At 45.2% G+C, this 18,768-nt stretch overlaps 1 protein-coding gene across 1 annotated transcript in view; it reads right to left on the reverse strand.

Moving 5' to 3' along the window:
- Positions 1-7,993: 7,993 nt before the first annotated feature.
- SLC25A11 (solute carrier family 25 member 11) overlaps positions 7,994-18,768 on the reverse strand; it is a 45,950-nt gene continuing 35,175 nt past the window's right edge. The window contains exons 7-8 of the mRNA XM_089688970.1: positions 13,426-13,477; positions 7,994-9,938 (exon numbers count right to left, since the gene is read on the reverse strand). Of these exons, the coding sequence (XP_089545096.1) occupies positions 9,783-9,938; positions 13,426-13,477 (208 nt within the window). The 3' untranslated portion in view covers positions 7,994-9,782. The remainder of the gene's footprint in view (positions 9,939-13,425; positions 13,478-18,768) is intronic.

Below are 18,768 nucleotides of genomic sequence, written 5' to 3' on the forward strand. Positions count from 1 at the left end.
ACCTCTTATATGCTGTTCATTCCAATGCATCTTGGAGACCTGTGCTAAAAAGAAGATCCCCTGTAAGGAGTAAGTTGCATAGACGTAACTTTGAAGACACATCATCGGCCCCTGTCTTGAGCCATAAGACCCTATGAGCAGAATTTATCAGGGCTGAGGTTTTTGCTGAAATCCGTTTTTCCTCTGCAAAGGCATCTGCCATGTAGCTTACTGCTGTGAAGAGAATCTAGCAGTTGTTCCCTAGGAATGCCCGCTTCCAGATGACTCTTGAGTTGAGCAAGCCAAAATTCCAAGTTTCGTGCCACACAGGTAGTGGCTACAGCTGGATTTAGACCTGCCATTGTCGCATCCCAAGCTCTTTGAAAAATCCCATGGATAAAAAAGATTTCCTCCTTTAAGAGTGTCCATGTCATCAAAAAATAAATCAGATATCTTGGATACTTTTGCTAGGGGAGTGTAAAGTTTTGGATGCTTGTTCCAGACTTTAACTGGATCTTCATCAAAGGGAAACCTTCTAAGAGAATTAAAAAAAAAAAACTAAACGTTTCCTTTCTGGAGTTTCTTATTCCTTCAAAATGGCTTCCGAGAGAACCTGGTGGACTGAGATAACCCTAACTTTTTTCTTTTGTAGACCTCTATACATTAAATCATGCTTAGTCAACTGTATATTTTCCTCTTCCATTTGTAGAGGATCATAGATGGCTCTAAGAAGTTCATCTACTTCCTCCAATGACAGCTTGTACCTTGAAGAACTAGAAGTACCTTCTTCTGGAGTTTGGTCAGTCACATTCCGAAAATCAGCCATCCTGATCTCTATCCCAGAGTAGATTAATCTCTCACTAAGTTAGTAATACAGCTTTGGCATAATGGCTTGTTTCAAGAACTTCGTTTTGTAGCACAGGCTGCACAATTTGTTTGGCAGGAGTTTTCCCCTTGTCTGTGGGTTTTTCCTAAAATGCCAGAAAAAACAACCTCTTAATGGCACTGCCCTGGCCTAGGGATCCTCATATTCCACAAGCATGCTGCACGTAACAAAGTCCATCATACAGCAGCTCACCGCTCTAAACAGTAAGGTAAGGTAGCACACTCTATGCCTTTACCTGGTTGGAACTGGCGCCCAACTCCCCCATAGCCACCTCCATGGTGTTCTCCGTCTTCCTGCTATGCAGCTAAAGCTGTTCATCTGCTGTGGTTAAAAACATGGACGCCAGTCGTGGCACCGCCCCTTTCCCCAGCGCCCATGAGGTCCGGAACCAGCAACCTTGACACTGGATGAGACACATCCGCCAGAAGGGATGTCAGTTCTGGGCTTGGTCACGGTAGCAAGTGCCTCTAGTGGCTTAGGAAGATCACACCCAGATCTCCCACCGCATTGACCATCATCATCTCCTCTCACCTACCCTCACCAGATAATTAGGAGAAGATGGCTTTGCAGAACGCTACTTCGCTAAGCAGGTTGTCTGCCGGCTCCTAGGAGGTAGTGAGGTGACACACAACAAGTTACCTGCCCCTGATCCAAACTACCCTCGGTCGCCCCTGGGCTCCTTAAGAAAACACACACAAAAACAAAAAATTCCAAAAAAGGCAATGCATCCCCTCTGGCAGGAGGAAACAGAATAAACTGAGGGGGAAGCCGGGAGGTGATTCTTTTATATTAAAGGCAATGTGTTTCCTGCCCTCAAGGTGGAGGAGCTATATTTCAGAGGCTGTCCCGGAAGACAACTGGGGGAAAAAAGGAATTTGGAGATCTGGAGGAGGCTGAGAGCAATAGAAGGGACATTTACGATATTAAGAATATATACCGATATAAATTGGTCTCTTTTATAACTAGAGCTTAGTGTCGGTTTAAGCCTAAAGGATAGATATCATTGGCTTAAAGTACTTCTTTGAGCTATAGATATAGTAAGCAGAACAACTGCTCTGACCTCTTTGTACATTGGCTATGGGTACACTTTATAAAATTAGAACACAGGTTTTAAAGGTCAGCTCCACATACAACCGATATTTCACTTCACCCTACTGGCACCACAAATGGAAAGCCAACTGAAGGCAATGCCCTTACCCAGGGGACTCTTGAGTACTATAGATAACTGTCAGGCTATTTGTTGGCAGTCACCTGAATAGGCTAAAGCTACACAGCAGATTTTAATAGGACAATCCTGCTACTAACACTGTCAGCTTTTAATTTCTAGGTGTAGCTAATGGTCATTTAACAAATGGAACCCTTGGTTTCCCATGAGCAGGCTACACAAACTACATGTAGTAGCAATAAATCTCACATGTGATGGGATTTTCAATTATATTGAACATTTATGAATTATTCATTTTAAATTTATTTATTTTTATCAATTAATATTGATTATTTTTTATCAATTAATATCAAATTATTTTTTAGATTATTTATCTAAAATTTTTTTTTTTTTGATGTATATTAATGAGTTGCACATTTTATATATTTTTATATTTGGAGAAATTAAGGGTAATTATTTATAAATTATAGAATTATTTGTTAATAATTGATTTTATTTATGCACAGTTCTAATTTAAGGGCGCAGCACCATTATCTTTTTTAATTTGTTATTTTTTGTATATCCAATGAGAATATAACTAGGAGCTTGCGAACTTATCCTAGAATATAGATTTATAGTGGCTCATAGGATATTTTTTACCTTATTTTACCTTAAATCTCACATGACCACACAATGTTCCATTTACATGCAATTGGTTCACTACACCATGCTACTTACATGGTAATTGGGTAGCCTAATCAGTGTGCCCAAAAACTGGCACATTGAGGGGGCGAGTGTCACCTGTCTAGACTCCAACCCCAACATATGGGCTCAGATAGGCATGGATGCTGCAGCAGGGAAGAAGCAAGGGAAAGTGGCTCACCGAGTATAAAACGCCTCACAGCTCTTGGTATAGACTGGATTGCTCAAACCAGTGGCTGACGCACACTGTGCTACATCACTCTATTGGTTAAGGTACAATAATGTTGCACCGATCAGTCATTTTTGCCACCAAATCAGCCTGACCTGTCACAGCATGGACTCCACTAGACCTTGGAAGGTATGCTGTGGTATCTGGCACCAAGCCATCAGTAGAAGATCCTTTAAGTCCTGTATGTTGTGAGGTGGGGCCTCTGCGGATCAGACTTGGTTTCTACAGCACATCCAATGGATCCTTGATTGGATCGAGATCTAGAGAATTTGAAGGCCAAGTCAACAACCTGATTTCGTTGTGTTCCTCAAACTATTCTTGAACCGTTTTTGCAGCGTGGCAGGCAGAATTATCCTGCTGAAAGAGGCCACTGTTATACGGGAATACCGTTTCCATGAAGGGGTGTACTTAGTCACCAACAATGTTTAGGTAGATGGTATGTCAAGTAACATCCACATGAATGGCCGGACCCTAGCTTTCCCAGCAGAACATTGCCTAAAGCATCCTACTGCCTCCGCCAGCAAGTCTTCTTCCCATACTGCATCCTGGTGCTATCTCTTCCCCAGGTAAGTGACACACATGGTCTGCCACATGATGTAAAAGAAAATGTGATTCATCAGCCCAGGCCACCTTCTTCTATTGCTCCGTGGTCCAGTTCTGATGCTCATGTGCCCATTGTAGGAGATTGTGGCTGTCAGCATGGGCGCCCTGACCAGTCTGTGGCTACACAGCCCCATACACGAAATACTGTGATGCCCATTTTTTCTACTTTGAACACATCAACTTCAGGGACAACATGTTCATTTTCTGCCTAATATATTCCATCCACTTTTAGATGCCATTGTAATTAGATAATCAATGTTATTCACTTAACCTGTCAGTGGTCATAAAGTTATGGCTGATCAGCGTATATCCTCAATCCAATCCAGTTCACGTACATTGTTTTTTAGCCTTAAAGGCTAAATCCACCTTTCTGACCATATTTCTTGTTACACACATATTACCCCACCACCCCTTTTCTGAATTCAGAGGTTCTTCTTGGAGCGCCCTGGGCAATACTGAATGACTATGCATAGCTCCCTTCACAGGATCAGTGAATGAAAAGACCACCACAGTAGAGGGACTTGTAGATCTCAGTGGAACACAAGTACGGTGAAGTCGTACGGTGAAGTCGTACGGTGAACCACACCTGTAGTTCATGCATACTTCCATCAGCCCCATAACCGAAGGTCGGTACAGACCTGGGCTGGAGTAGTCGTCTGCAGGAGACCATGTAGTCTTTGTAGAAGTCATTTAAAAAAAAAAAAAAATGCACTTATGAAGGCCCCCAAATGTATTGGCTTTTTTGGATAGTTTTCCACCTGACCAACCTGATTTGTAGCTGGACTAGTAAGGCCCTAGGATCACTGGACACTTAGCTGTGATGCATGAGTTTCTGGCATTTAGCTACAGGCATAGCAGCCAAACTCTAAGAGGTTGGATGATGCACCTAGTGGTACATAGTTCAGCTGGCTGAAAAAAAGTCTATCCAGTTCAACCATTAAATAAAATAAAAAAAAAAAAATGTTACAATCCTACACCCACAGTTGATCCAGAGGAAGGCAAAAAAACTCAGGAAAGCTGGGTCTCTTTGACAACATGCATGCGCACGAAACGCGTCAGGAAGGGGCCTTGCCGTACTGGCATCACGCCGCCGAGGCTGCATGGAAGGCCAGCCGCCATCTTTGTAAGTGTGCTGCCAATACTTTTGTATCCACGTGGATGTCCTCTCTTTACAATAAAATACTACACTATCAGTACTCCCTTTGTGGCTTGTATTTGCGAGCCATTTCATTTAAGGTGGAACGTATCCTTTTTGGCAACATTTATCCTTGATAGAGAGGTACTAGTCGAGCTGTCCTTGTGTGCTTTGGGGGTCCAGTGATTGATGCCTGCAGCTTTTTCCTGTGTACTGTCAGTGAGCCAGCGGAGTTCCTTTCCTGAACCCAGACGTCCAACGGGGAGTTATTGGATATGATTCTATGTGCAAAACCATTGCGCTTCTGGTGAGTGCAATCATACAACAAACCCTTATCACGGAGTGACGTGCACAGAGATTTTACGGAATACTTTGGAATTTTATTTACTCATCAATATTTACAAGTGTATCACCACAATAATCTGCTTGAGACTATTCACTATTGTCACCATTGGAAATTCCAGTCACTAATTATCTCGTCAGCATCTGACGAAACACTTTATGTTCTGTGGTCACTCCAGCGCTCAATCATTTTGCGCTTCACTTTTATATATTGTCACTTTCATGAATTAAGCGCTGAATTATTTATTTTAGTCACAGTTGAGAATATAGGGGTTCATCCTTTGATGCTATCTGCTTGAAAGAATCGTGCGCTCGCTTGCTACCCATCACCTAGTGGTACATAGTTACATAGTTCGTCTGGCTGAAAAAAGTCCATCTAGTTCAACCATTAAATAAAATAAAAAAAAAAAAGTTATAATCCTACACCCACAGTTGATCCAGAGGAAGGAAAAAAACCCAGCAAAGCACGATCCAATTTGCTCCAGCAGGGAAAAAAAATTCCTTCCTGATCCCCCGAGAGGCAATCGGATATTCCCTGGATCAACTTTACCTATAAATGTTGTTGATTGTGCAAAACCTGGTGCAGCTCTGCATATAAACCAATCCGTTCGCAGGTTTTATCGCCAAAGTTTAATTGAGCAAGCTGAAGTTAGAAGCTGATTGGCTCCCATGCACAGCTGCCCCAGATTCCGAGGGTTACAGTTTTAGTAAATCTTAGCCCCCAGGGTGTCATTTTAAAGCCCATTTGAAGACTTGCACCTTTTTCATCGTTCTAGTCCTGTACTGCTGTTATGATTTTTGTGATTATGATTTTCGCTTTGAAACACTTTAAAAATATCCCCCTCTCTCATATGGTCAAACTCCGGTGCCTGTTGAAACGTGCGCGGTCATCTTTAGATAGAATTTTGAACTACCACAACAGAAAAATGGAAGTAACAATATCAAATTGCAAGTTACAATGTCCATACGACTAAATACCTATTTCTGAGAGTTCAAATGTGCTTTAAAGTGATTTGTAAAGCCAAAAACGTTTAACCTTCATGCATTCCTTGTTTTATATTTTTCTGTCCCCCCCCTCTTTCCCTGTGAGAAGAGGAAAAGAGGGGAGAAGAGATCCAGCGCTGTGCACAGTTGCTTCTCTTCTCCCCTCTGTCCCTCGGTTCACACAGGGACTCGAGCAGCAGCAGGTTCTGCCAATGAAGATGGCAAAAGATGCCAATGATCAGGGACTGTTGAAGGAAAGGTAAGCTTTTCCCCACATTAAGACCCCATGTACACGGGACACTTCTGAACGATGGAAACTGACTGCTGGAAAATGTGGGTTAAAAAATGTCTGTTTAGCCGCGTTTGCATAACACGTTTATGTTTATGTGCATTTAGAAGTGTTTTTTTTTCCAGCGAAATACAGAGAGTAGAAGCAGAGACAGCAGTATGTGTTGAGATTAGCTTAGGTGCGAGTTGCTCATTAACATTTCTTTTGTTTCCAAGGGTGGGAAAGGTGTCTGGTGGAGGAGGTCATTAAGGTCACCTGGCAGGGGGTCTTCATGAGGAATTTGAGATGTGATTGGTCATTAACATATCTTTTGTTTCCAAGGGTGGGAGAGGTCTGAGGTGTGAATGGTCATTAACAGATCTTTTGTTTCCAAGGGTGGGAGAGGTCTGAGGTGTGAATGGTCATTAACATATCTTTTGTTTCCAAGGATGGGAGAGGTCTAAAGTGTGAATGGTTATTAACATATCTATTGTTTCCCAGGGTGGGAGGGGTCTAAAGTGTGAATGGTTATTAACATATCTATTGTTTCCCAGGGTGGGAGGGGTCTGAGGTGTGAATGGTCATTAACATATCTTTTGTTTCCAAGGGTGGGAGAGGTCTGAGGTGTGAATGGTCATTAACATATCTTTTGTTTCCAACGGTGGGAGAGGTCTGAGGTGTGAATGGTCATTAACATATCTTTTGTTTCCAAGGATGGGAGAGGTCTAAAGTGTGAATGGTTATTAACATATCTATTGTTTCCCAGGGTGGGAGGGGTCTAAAGTGTGAATGGTCATTAACATATCTATTGTTTCCCAGGGCGGGAGGGGTCTGAGGTGTGAATGGTTATTAACATATCTTTTGTTTCCAAGCGTGGGAGAGGTCTGAGGTGTGAATGGTCATTAACATATCTATTGTTTCCAACGGTGGGAGAGGTCTGAGGTGTGAATTGGTCATTACAATGTGTGACAGGCTTGGTAGGAACATCCTGTGTTCAGTGTTTTGTCCATTTGAGTACCTTGAAATCGCTTTGCATGCAATTTTCATGATGAAAAAAGGCTCTGGACAGCATCGGGAACTGGAAGAGTTAAAAAAAAAAAAGAATTTTCAGACGCAAACGCTTATTAACGCAATTTGCAGCATTTACAAGCGTTTTGCATTTGAAACGCTGATAAAATCGACCGCTGCACGCAAATTTTCTGTGCTCAAAAAAACGACTGTAAACTCAAGTGCCTGTAAACGTCATAGTGTACATGGACACATAGGAAAACATTAGGGGGAGTTCAGGGGCTGCTGAAAAAAACGCTCAACAGCTCCTAAACGTGAGTTTATCAGCTGCAGTGTACATGGGCCCTAAAGCTGAAATCCAGTTTAAAAAAATGCATTTTGTATTGTAAATACAAGAGTCATGTGTAGTCGGAGTCGAACCTTGGTGTGCTTTGTGGACTAATTCCAGGCTTGTTGCAGTAATCCTAAAACCTTTTTTCCTGTAATAGAGACCGGTCACTGCTTCTCTCTCTCCATGTGCAGAGTGACTGGTCTCGTCTCCGCCCCCTCCTGTCTACAGATAGTTTATAGCGGGTTGGGCCTCCTGGGTCCCTCCCACAGCTGTGACATCTGCATAGGCTTTGTATAGCACAGTGATGTCACTGCTACCTTTACAAAATGATACCTGGGTTTGCAAAGGCATTTGGTACACACAGAATGAATTTATATTTAAGTTTCTGTACCCAAATTCAGCTTTATTTATAAAAGCAGGATTATTATAATTGTTTTTTTTTTTTAATAAACACATTTCACTTTTCAACAAGTCAATATGAGCAGTAGGTGGTGTTAGGTGTAGATTTCAAGCCGCAAAAATAAAAAGTAAAGAAAACAAAAGCATGACCGAATAATAAGGACAAATCGCAGTTTATATACTGGAATCTCGTCGTTCATAAGAAGTTACAGGTCTGCATTTCGCTTTCCATAAATATAATTTATCAGCAATAATAATATAATACCCCAACAAAGAAACCGTCTCAAGAAACAGTCGATAAAAAAATAGGATGGCTTTGGCTGAGGTCGCTCCAAAATAACCATTTAAAGGAGAACTCCGTTCTGATGAATATAGCTAAGTGAGGATTTGGTGGAAACTGGGTAGAAGAAGCAGGAATACTGCAGTGGGTAGATTATGCTCACCTCTATGTCCTCGGTCTATGGTAAATCTTGCTTCAGTAGTGCTGCTCCCTCACTATGGAAGGCACTTTCTCACTCAAGAGGTCCCTCCCTTGCTGTGGAAGCTCCTCCTTCACTGAAAGTCCCCTCCTTGCTGTGGGAGCTCCTCCTTCACTGAAAGTTCCCTCCCTTGCTGTGGAAGTTCCTCCTTCACTGAAAGTCCCCTCCCTTGCAGTGGAAGCTCCTCCTTCACTGAAAGTCCCCTCCCTTGCTTTGGAAGTTCCTCCTTCACTGAGAGTCCCCTCCCTTGCTGTGGAAGCTCCTCCATCACTGAAAGTCCCCTCCCTTGCTGTGGAAGCTCCTATATCACTGAAAGTCCCCTCCCTTGCTGTGGAAGCTCCTCCATCACTGAAAGTCCCCTCCCTTGCTGTGGAAGCTCCTCCATCACTGAAAGTCCCCTCCCTTGCTGTGGAAGCTCTTCCTTCACTGAGATTCGCCTCCCTTGCTGTGGAAGCTCCTCCTTCACTGAGACTCCCCTCCCTTGCTGTGAGAGGCTCCTCCTAGTTGGGAGAAGACAGTAGCTCTGACTGCAGGTCTCAGAACTTGGCAATGTCGAGGAAGCAGATTGGATGATTGCTAGAGGTGCCAATAAATTACATACTATGCGTTTTCTGCTTCTCCTGCCCATGTGTCATACCAGTCCGGAGTTCCCCTTTAAATTGCGGTAACTCTTTGCTGCAGAGAGAGACCCCTGTGTGATTGTGCAGACATAGAAAGAAGAACACCAGTCTAACTAAGAAAACCCAAAAAGCAAGATGTGTTTTTTGAGAACAAAAGGCTTTGGACATCACTAATACTATAGCCTCATCTCCTGGCAAGGTAGGAGAGTATCTAAAATGCAGTTTTGGTACCAGACACCTTCATAAGCTATGCGTTGGAGCCTAAAATTTACAAAAAGTGTGCCTGGCTGCTAAAGCCACCACAAATAGACTCCCCCCTCCACCACAGAAAGGGTTGTGCATTTTCTAAGAGCAAAATAAACAGTGTCAAATGTATGCACATGTACCCGGCGTTTAAAGCCATGGGGGCACTATAAAAATTGTTGGGTCTTTCAAAAAAATACAATGGGGGTCACATTAAGTGCTTAACGGAGTTCTGCTTTAAAGCGACTTATTAAGACAGAGCCCCCTCCCCCGCTATTGCACACTTGTTACACAATGTAAACCAAAAGGGCCCAGGGGATGTTTTGGGACTCCCTTTGTCATTTGCTTGGTAGGAGGAGGGGGATGGGGGAAATTGGTTCCAGGATGTGGGTCTGTATGCCAGATAAATAAATGGGGGTGCAAAGTCTTATCATCCACTCAGGAAAAACTTCTTATAGTATTTGTTCATCTGTTCTAGGAAGATGAAGGTCAGAACAGTGTGGGGTCCCAGCCGGGCGTAGTAAGGGGTGAAGCCTTTCCAGAGGCTGAAGAATCCTTCATACCGCACCACCTTCATAAGGACATCCTGGGAGGGGGGCGAGAGTTTTATAGATGAGCAGAAGAAAGAAAACATATGAAAACAAATGTTTGTCAACAAAGTGGAACCTCAGATCATGGCTTTCTGCTTCTGGAGGACTCTGCTCCTTCCTCTCCTGAAATACTCTGCTGGAGGACTCTGCTCCTTCCTCTCCTGAAATACTCTGCTCTGCTGGAGGACTCTGCTCCTTCCTCTCCTGAAATACTCTGCTCTGCTGGAGGACTCTGCTCCTTCCTCTCCTGAAATACTCTGCTGGAGGACTCTGCTCCTTCCTCTCCTGAAATACTCTGCTGGAGGACTCTGCTCCTTCCTCTCCTGAAATACTCTGCTCTGCTGGAGGACTCTGCTCCTTCCTCTCCTGAAATACTCTGCTCTGCTGGAGGAGTCTGCTCCTTCCTCTCCTGAAATACTCTGCTCTGCTGGAGGAGTCTGCTCCTTCCTCTCCTGAAATACTCTGCTCTGCTGGAGGACTCTGCTCCTTCCTCTCCTGAAATACTCTGCTCTGAGGGAGGGCTCTGCTCCTTCCTCTAAAACTCTCCTCTCCTGAAATACTCTGCTGGAGGGCTCTGCTCCTTCTTCTATAACCCCTTCTCCTGAAATACTCTGCACTGCTGAAGGACTCTGCTCCTTCCTCTCCTGAAATACTCTGCACTGCTGGAGGAGTCTACTCCTTCCTCTCCTGAAATACTCTGCACTGCTGAAGGACTCTGCACCTTCCTCTCCTGAAATACTCTGCACTGCTAGAGGAGTCTGCTCATTCCTCTATAACGCTCCCTTCCTGAAATACTCTGCACTGCTGGAGGACTCTGCTCTTTCCTTTCCTGAAATACTCTGCTCTGCTCCTTCCTCTAACCCTCCTCTCCTAAAATACTCTGCTCTACTGGAGGACTCTGCTCCTTCCTCTAACTCTCCCCTCCTGAAATATTCTGCACTGCTGGAGGACTCTGCTCCTTCCTTTCTGAAATACTCTGCTCCTTCCTCTAACTCTCCTCTCCTGAAATCATCTTCACCACTGAAGGACTCTGCTTGTTCCTCTATAACTCTCCTCTCCTGAAATACTCTGGACTGCTGGAGGACTCTGCTCCTTCCTCTCCTGAAATACTCTGCTCTGCTCCTTCCTCTAACCCTCCTCTCCTAAAATACTCTGCTCTGCTGGAGGACTCTGCTCCTTCCTTTCCTGAAACACACTGCTCCTTCCTCTAACCTACCTCTCTCCTAAAATACTCTGCTCCGCTGGAGGACTCTGCTCCTTCCTTTCCTGAAATACTCTGCTCTGCTCCTTCCTCTAACTCTCCACTCCTAAAATACTCTGCTCTACTGGAGGACTCCACTCCTTCCTCTATAGCGCTCCTCTCCTGTAATACTCTGCTCTTCTGGGAGGACTCTACTCCTTCCTCTATAACTCTCCTGAAATACTCTGCACTGCTGCAGGACTCTGCTCCTTTCTCTATCCAACGTTCCTCTCCTGAAATACTCTGTACTGCTGGAGGACTCCGCTCCTTCCTCTATAACTCTCCTCTCCTGAAATACTCTGCTCTGATGGAGGACTCCGCTCCTTCCTCTATAGCTCTCCTCTCCTGAAATCCTCTGCTCTGATGGAGGACTCCGCTCCTTCCTCTATAACTCTCCTCTCCTGAAATACTCTGCACTGCTGGAGGACTCCGCTCCTTCCTCTATAACTCTCCTCTCCTGAAATACTCTGCACTGCTGGAGGACTCCGCTCCTTCCTCTATAGCGCTCCTCTCCTGAAATACTCTGCGCTGCTGGAGGACTCCGCTCCTTCCTCTATAGCGCTCCTCTCCTGAAATACTCTGCTCTGCTAGAGGAGTCTGCTCATTCCTCTATAACGCTCCCTTCCTGAAATACTCTGCACTGCTGGAGGACTCTGCTCTTTCCTTTCCTGAAATACTCTGCTCTGCTCCTTCCTCTAACCCTCCTCTCCTAAAATACTCTGCTCTACTGGAGGACTCTGCTCCTTCCTCTAACTCTCCCCTCCTGAAATATTCTGCACTGCTGGAGGACTCTGCTACTTCCTTTCTGAAATACTCTGCTCCTTCCTCTAACTCTCCTCTCCTGAAATCATCTTCACCACTGAAGGACTCTGCTTGTTCCTCTATAACTCTCCTCTCCTGAAATACTCTGGACTGCTGGAGGACTCTGCTCCTTCCTCTATAACTCTCCTCTCCTGAAATACTCTGCACTGCTGGAGGACTCTGCTCCTTCCTCTCCTGAAATACTCTGCTCTGCTCCTTCCTCTAACCCTCCTCTCCTAAAATACTCTGCTCTGCTGGAGGACTCTGCTCCTTCCTTTCCTGAAATACTATATACTGCTGGAGGACTCTGCTCCTTCCTCTCCTGAAACACACTGCTCCTTCCTCTAACCTTCCTCTCTCCTAAAATACTCTGCTCTGCTGGAGGACTCTGCTCCTTCCTTTCCTGAAATACTCTGCTCTGCTCCTTCCTCTAACTCTCCTCTCCTAAAATACTCTGCTCTACTGGAGGACTCCGCTCCTTCCTCTATAGTGCTCCTCTCCTGTAATACTCTGCTCTTCTGGGAGGACTCTACTCCTTCCTCTATAACTCTCCTGAAATACTCTGCACTGCTGCAGGACTCTGCTCCTTTCTCTATCCAACGTTCCTCTCCTGAAATACTCTGCACTGCTGGAGGACTCCGCTCCTTCCTCTATAACTCTCCTCTCCTGAAATACTCTGCTCTGATGGAGGACTCCGCTCCTTCCTCTATAGCTCTCCTCTCCTGAAATACTCTGCTCTGCTGGAGGACTCCGCTCCTTCCTCTATAACTCTCCTCTCCTGAAATACTCTGCACTGCTGGAGGACTCCGCTCCTTCCTCTATAACTCTCCTCTCCTGAAATACTCTGCACTGCTGGAGGACTCCGCTCCTTCCTCTATAACTCTCCTCTCCTGAAATACTCTGCACTGCTGGAGGACTCCGCTCCTTCCTCTATAGCGCTCCTCTCCTGAAATACTCTGCGCTGCTGGAGGACTCCGCTCCTTCCTCTATAACTCTCCTCTCCTGAAAAACTCTGCACTGCTGGAGGACTCCGCTCCTTCCTCTATAGCGCTCCTCTCCTGAAATACTCTGCTCTGCTGGAGGACTCCGCCCCTTCCTCTATAGCGCTCCTCTCCTGAAATACTCTGCGCTGCTGGAGGACTCCGCTCCTTCCTCTATAACTCTCCTCTCCTGAAATACTCTGCTCTGCTGGAGGACTCCGCTCCTTCCTCTATAGCGCTCCTCTCCTGAAATACTCTGCTCTGCTGGAGGACTCCGCTCCTTCCTCTATAGCGCTCCTCTCCTGAAATACTCTGCTCTGATGGAGGACTCCGCTCCTTCCTCTAACTCTCCTCTCCTGAAATACTTGTCACTGTTCGGGGGCTCCTTCAATCGTCATAAGCTGGCCATCATTTAAATATAGGTGTTTGAACTGCAACATCCAACAATGTAAATCCACTCACCAATCCATTCCTGTACTCAGGCTTTCCATCTATCATTCGCATATTCTGTATCCTGAAGGAAAGAAGAAGGATTCAGTCTCTGCTTGTTTCAGGAGCACACTGTCCATTACAGGTTTATTACCATCAGTTTATGGTGAGCGGTACAAAAAGGAACTATATTACCCTCCACAAAAATAAAGCGATTTCCTAAAGCAAAGCTTAAAGAAGAATTCCGGGGAAAACGTTTCACCTTCCAGACACCCCAGTATCCACCATCTCCACTGTAGTAAAGCATTACATTCTGGTCTAGGTCCTGCCTCAGTCTGCCTATTTGATCATGATGAAGGTCCAGCACACCAACAAGGTCATCTCCGGAGGTTCTGCCTGACTCCCCCAGAGATGGTGGAACAAGAATGAACCTTACTAAAGGAATCCGTGGCTGAAAGACTCTCACAGAGCGAACCCCATCCAGTCACTGGAGGGAGATTCCTTCTGGAGCCCAACATACGGAAACAAAACACCATCGTGAGGTGAAAGGCAGAAACTAGAGTACCTTAAACAATCATGAGGTCCTTGGCCTCAGCACCATTTTGTCCATTTGCAAAACCAGAAAGGGTTTCTTGCAGAATAAAGCCGGCCATACACGGGTCCAATTCCAAAAGAATTTAAAAAATGTTTCTAAGAATTTTTGTTCAAACTTTGCACTATTAGTGGGCCACAGCAATGGCCGATTTTCGAGCAACCATTGAATTTGAGTGATTGGGTATGTTGGAAATTTTTTGTTAAAAAAACAAATGAATTTCTAATCAATGATGAAAGAATCGTGCAAGAAATGTAACTGAAAAAGAAATGAGCGTGAGCTGTGACCTGGAAAGAAAAGAAATTCTGGCCACCAAAAATGATTTTCTGAAGCAACATGACGTGAAATTAAAGTGTTACTAAACCCCGGACTCTTCATCCACTATATCCGCTCTCCCCGGACCCCGCGTTCACTATATCCGCTCTCCCCGGACCCCGCGTTCACTATATCCGCTCTCCCCGGACCCCGCGTTCACTATATCCGCTCTCCCCGGACCCCGCGTTCACTATATCCGCTCTCCCCGGACCCCGCGTTCACTATATCCGCTCTCCCCGGACCCCGCGTTCACTATATCCGCTCTCCCCGGACCCCGCGTTCACTATATCCGGTCTCCCCGGACCCTGCATTCACTATATCCGGTCTCCCCGGACCCCGCATTCACTATATCCGGTCTCCCCGGACCCCGCATTCACTATATCCGGTCTCCCCGGACCCCGCATTCACTATATCCGCTCTCCCCGGACCCCGCATTCACTATATCCGGTCTCCCCGGAACCCGCATTCACTATATCCGCTCTCCCCGGACCCCGCATTCACTATATCCGCTCTCCCCGGACCCCGCATTCACTATATCCGCTCTCCCCGGACCCTGCATTCACTATATCCGCTCTCCCCGGACCCTGCATTCACTATATCCGCTCTCCCCGGACCCTGCATTCACTATATCTGGTCTCCCACAGTACACACATGGAACTTCAATTATTTTAGTAAATATAAAATGCTAAATACCTTTTCTCCTCAGCAGTATATAACAATCTTGTGACTTCTATCAGTGTCCAACAGAGCACGTTACAGCTTGTGGGAGGAGCTTTCTTTCTGCTCTAGGTGGATGCAGGACCCCGGACCTTTGTTTGAACAGTGCTGATTGGCCCTGTGCTGATCACTCTCCCAAGAAAAAAAAAAAACAACCTCTCTAGCAATACACAACAAACTGAGCATGTACAGAGGTCTCCACACTATATGTCTTATCAGGAGATAAGAGGGGGACACTGGAAGAAGGGGAGGATCAGAGAAGACAGGATCAAACAGCGTTTTTAGACAACCCCTTAGGTTCCACAGTGAGAATAACAAGAATGCTTTACTGCATATACAGACTGATTGTACTGTTGTGGGTTTAGTAACACTTTAAAGGCTTGGTTGGTCAGATTTCGAAATCAATTGTGGGACCATATGATAATAAAATGCACAAAATTTCTGATTTTCTAAAAAGAAATTTGTTTGTAATTCAACCCATGTACAAGACTAGACGACACCAATCTGGCTGAACATGGAACTCTTTATTTGAACTCAAACTGGCTTTTTACACACTCAGGGGGCAATCCCCCCTCCCTGCATAAGGACACAGGGCGGGGCAACCTACACTTAGCATCTAGAGACACACAGGTATTCAAACTTCACACCAGCAGACAGTCCCATCAGGAGGGAGGGCTGCTGTAGACACCCCCCCATCCCCCCCCACTAAGCTAATACACATAAACACATACATCCCATAATAGTTTTCTCCCAAGCAAGACACACAATACAACAATGGGATGCAACCACATGGCATTAAACAATCAACAACCCCCCACCCCAATATTAGGACAGATCACCCTGTACCCCTAACAGGCACAGGGTGACTTACACATAAGAAGGATATGGGGAGCTGAGACAGGGGTCTCCCCACCTCTCCAAAGTGAGCTGTGTTCCATGGGCCCCCCACCGAAAGGGACTCCCGTCACAATACCCCTGCGGGAGGCGACCAGTATGGCCTCCAGCATATGCATATAAACATGGAAATATGAATGCAACCAGATATAAGCTAGTAAAAAATACCGGGGTCACCCAAAGGGCCCCGAGGGCAAAAAAAAGCTAAGGAGAGGGTATCACCTCGCAAAGTATACTGGAAAGGAAACAACATAAAGCTGCAAATAATGTATTGAATAACCAATTGGAGGAAGTAGGGGGATAAGAGGGGGTGGAAAAAAAAAGAGCAAACAGAAAAAGAAGAGGGGGGAAAAGGAAGGATAAAACAGCGAGGCCAGCAGTCCCTGGAGGAAGGAAAAAAAAAGGGGGAAGAGTAGAAAAGAATTTGATGCCAAGTGCTTGGACAGCACTGAAAAGAGCCTCAAAAGAAATCTGGAGAATCCAAAAAAGCAAAGTCTCTCATCCAGGGCCATGCACTAGCGAGTCCCAGCGGTTCAACCAGGCTTCGAGACCTCCTGCAAAAATGGCAACTCTGAAGTGTAGAGAGAACCAGATACAGATCCTGCTGAGTGATAGAGGAAAGGATGGGGGGAGCAATAAATCGACCCTCTGCACAAAGGATCTTGATGACAGAATGGGAAACCAGCATTCTGAATTTGTTCCACACAGAAACTCCTGGGGTGCAAGCCCCAAGACTCACATCAAGTGACGCATGCCTTCCAGGTACAATGATTGAACTTGAGAGAAGTAGACTTCATAGCCAAGGTATCACAGATCTAGAGATGCCCTGTCTCTCAGCACCTGGCCATCAACAGCCATGCAAATAATGCAAGGAACCATAAAACAGGATCACAAATGACATTTATTTTGGAGTTGGACTTTAATGTCCACAGAAGCCAGAAAGTCTCCATATGAATGGAGGCGATAACAGACCTGGTTGATTCCACATGGAATTTCTAAGCTCTAATAAAGACACGCAGTGCTTTGAGATGGGGTGGATGGTTCCTTTGGGTTTTGGAATTGTAAACAGGATGGAGTAAATATCCTGAAACCATTCTGCCAAGGAACTGGGGCAATGGCCCCAGAAGGCCCAAGAGGGCTAGATGGATATATGCTAATTTGTCACACAGGATGGTTTAAGATGAAAAACCAAAGAGGGAGCCAGGATTCAATCTAGCTTATAGCTTCTGGAAACCTCCTCTCACATCCAAACATCTGAGATGCAAGCTAAGTGTTCACAAAGGTTAGCAATCATCCCCTCACTTTGAAAAGTGGGAGCACCATCATTCAGAGAGTTTGTCAAATTTTGAACTAAGACTGGAAGCCAGGTTTGGGGGCATGGACATGGGTCTTAACTTCTTAACTGCTAGCGAGGTATGAGCCTTCCTGGTCTGAGGCTTAAGTTTCTTCAGCTGAGGAACATGGGTACACTTGCCACCATTAGCATACTTAATAATGGCACCCAGATTGGATCTGAAGAGATGTTTTACCTAAAAGGGCATTTGGATCAGTTTCTTTTTAAACGCAGGTTTCGCAGTCCAACATTTTGGTTAAAATACTGTCTCCATGTGTACTGACATGAGACCCACGTGAGAGATGGGATGAAAAACCTCCAGCAGCCCATTACATCTGTTGCTTAAAGTGTAAGTTCACCTTCTCATACAAAAATGAAAAAAAGCAAACCCCCAACACCCTACCCACCACCCCAGCCCCCACTGAACTTACCTCCATCCGTGAATAGTGGTCACTGGCCATGCGGCGGCCTGGGAATTTGAAAGCCACACTCTTCCTCGCAGTATTTAGGTAGGGTGTTTCCGGGACGGATCAGAGCGAATCCAATTGATCAAAGTGGTCATGTGCCAGCATGTGACCAATCAGAATCGTGAGCACCGGGGTGATGGGAAGGCGTACGGTGTTGGTTCTTCTTTTCATTTTTTTGTTAGAAGGTGAACTTACACTTTAAGGCTACACCTATTTGCTGCAAAAGTTCTAAAATCAAGGGAATGACCATAGTAGTAAGCAAGATCCCTTCTCATGTACTTTGCCCAATCAGCCAGGGTTTGTCAAAAGCAAGGTCACAACTAAGGTGTGATGAAGAGTAGGGCCTGCCAAGAAGAACTGAGCTCTAGAGAGGGCTTCTGACTTATCAGCTGGGTCCTTCAAAATAGGTACAGCTTCCACTGGAAAGGTGGCCGTCATGTTAATGTGGGACTCTGCTGGATCCAAAGTGAGAGTACTATATTTTTATAAAGTCTTCATCAAACAAATGCAAGACTAATAAGCACTTTGAATATGCAACATCTTATCAGGGTGTTTCGAAACTCCATAGAGGAAGACTTGGAACAGCAGGTGCACCATGAAAGTCTCTGAGGTCTTGAAGGCTCCAAAGAACCCAAGACTGGAGATAGCGCTGGTAGAGGTAATAGGCTAATGTTCTAGTTTCAGAGTAATGCATACTTTTGAAATTACTCCCAAATTAGGAGACCTTTTAACTCTTACTGATAAAGTATGTATTACTCTGAAACTAGAGCATTAACTTATTACCTCTACCAGCGCTATCTCCAGTCTTGGGTACTTTGGAGCCTTCAAGACCTCGGAGACTTTCATGGTGCACCTGCTGTTCCAAGTCCGAGTTATGGTCTTTTGCAATTACTCCTAAATTAGGAGACCTTTTGGCTCTTATTGAAAAAGACCATAACTCAGATTTGGAACAGCAGGTGCACCATGAAAGTCTCCGAGGCCTTGAAGGCTCCAAAGTACCCAAGACTGGAGATAGCGCTGGTCGAGGTAATAGGCTAATTCTCTAGTTTCAATAAGAG

This window comes from Staurois parvus, unplaced genomic scaffold (genome assembly GCF_062004578.1).
Source record: "Staurois parvus isolate SC_StPar_1 unplaced genomic scaffold, SC_StPar_1.0 ptg000463l, whole genome shotgun sequence".
NCBI classification, from domain to species: domain Eukaryota; kingdom Metazoa; phylum Chordata; class Amphibia; order Anura; family Ranidae; genus Staurois; species Staurois parvus.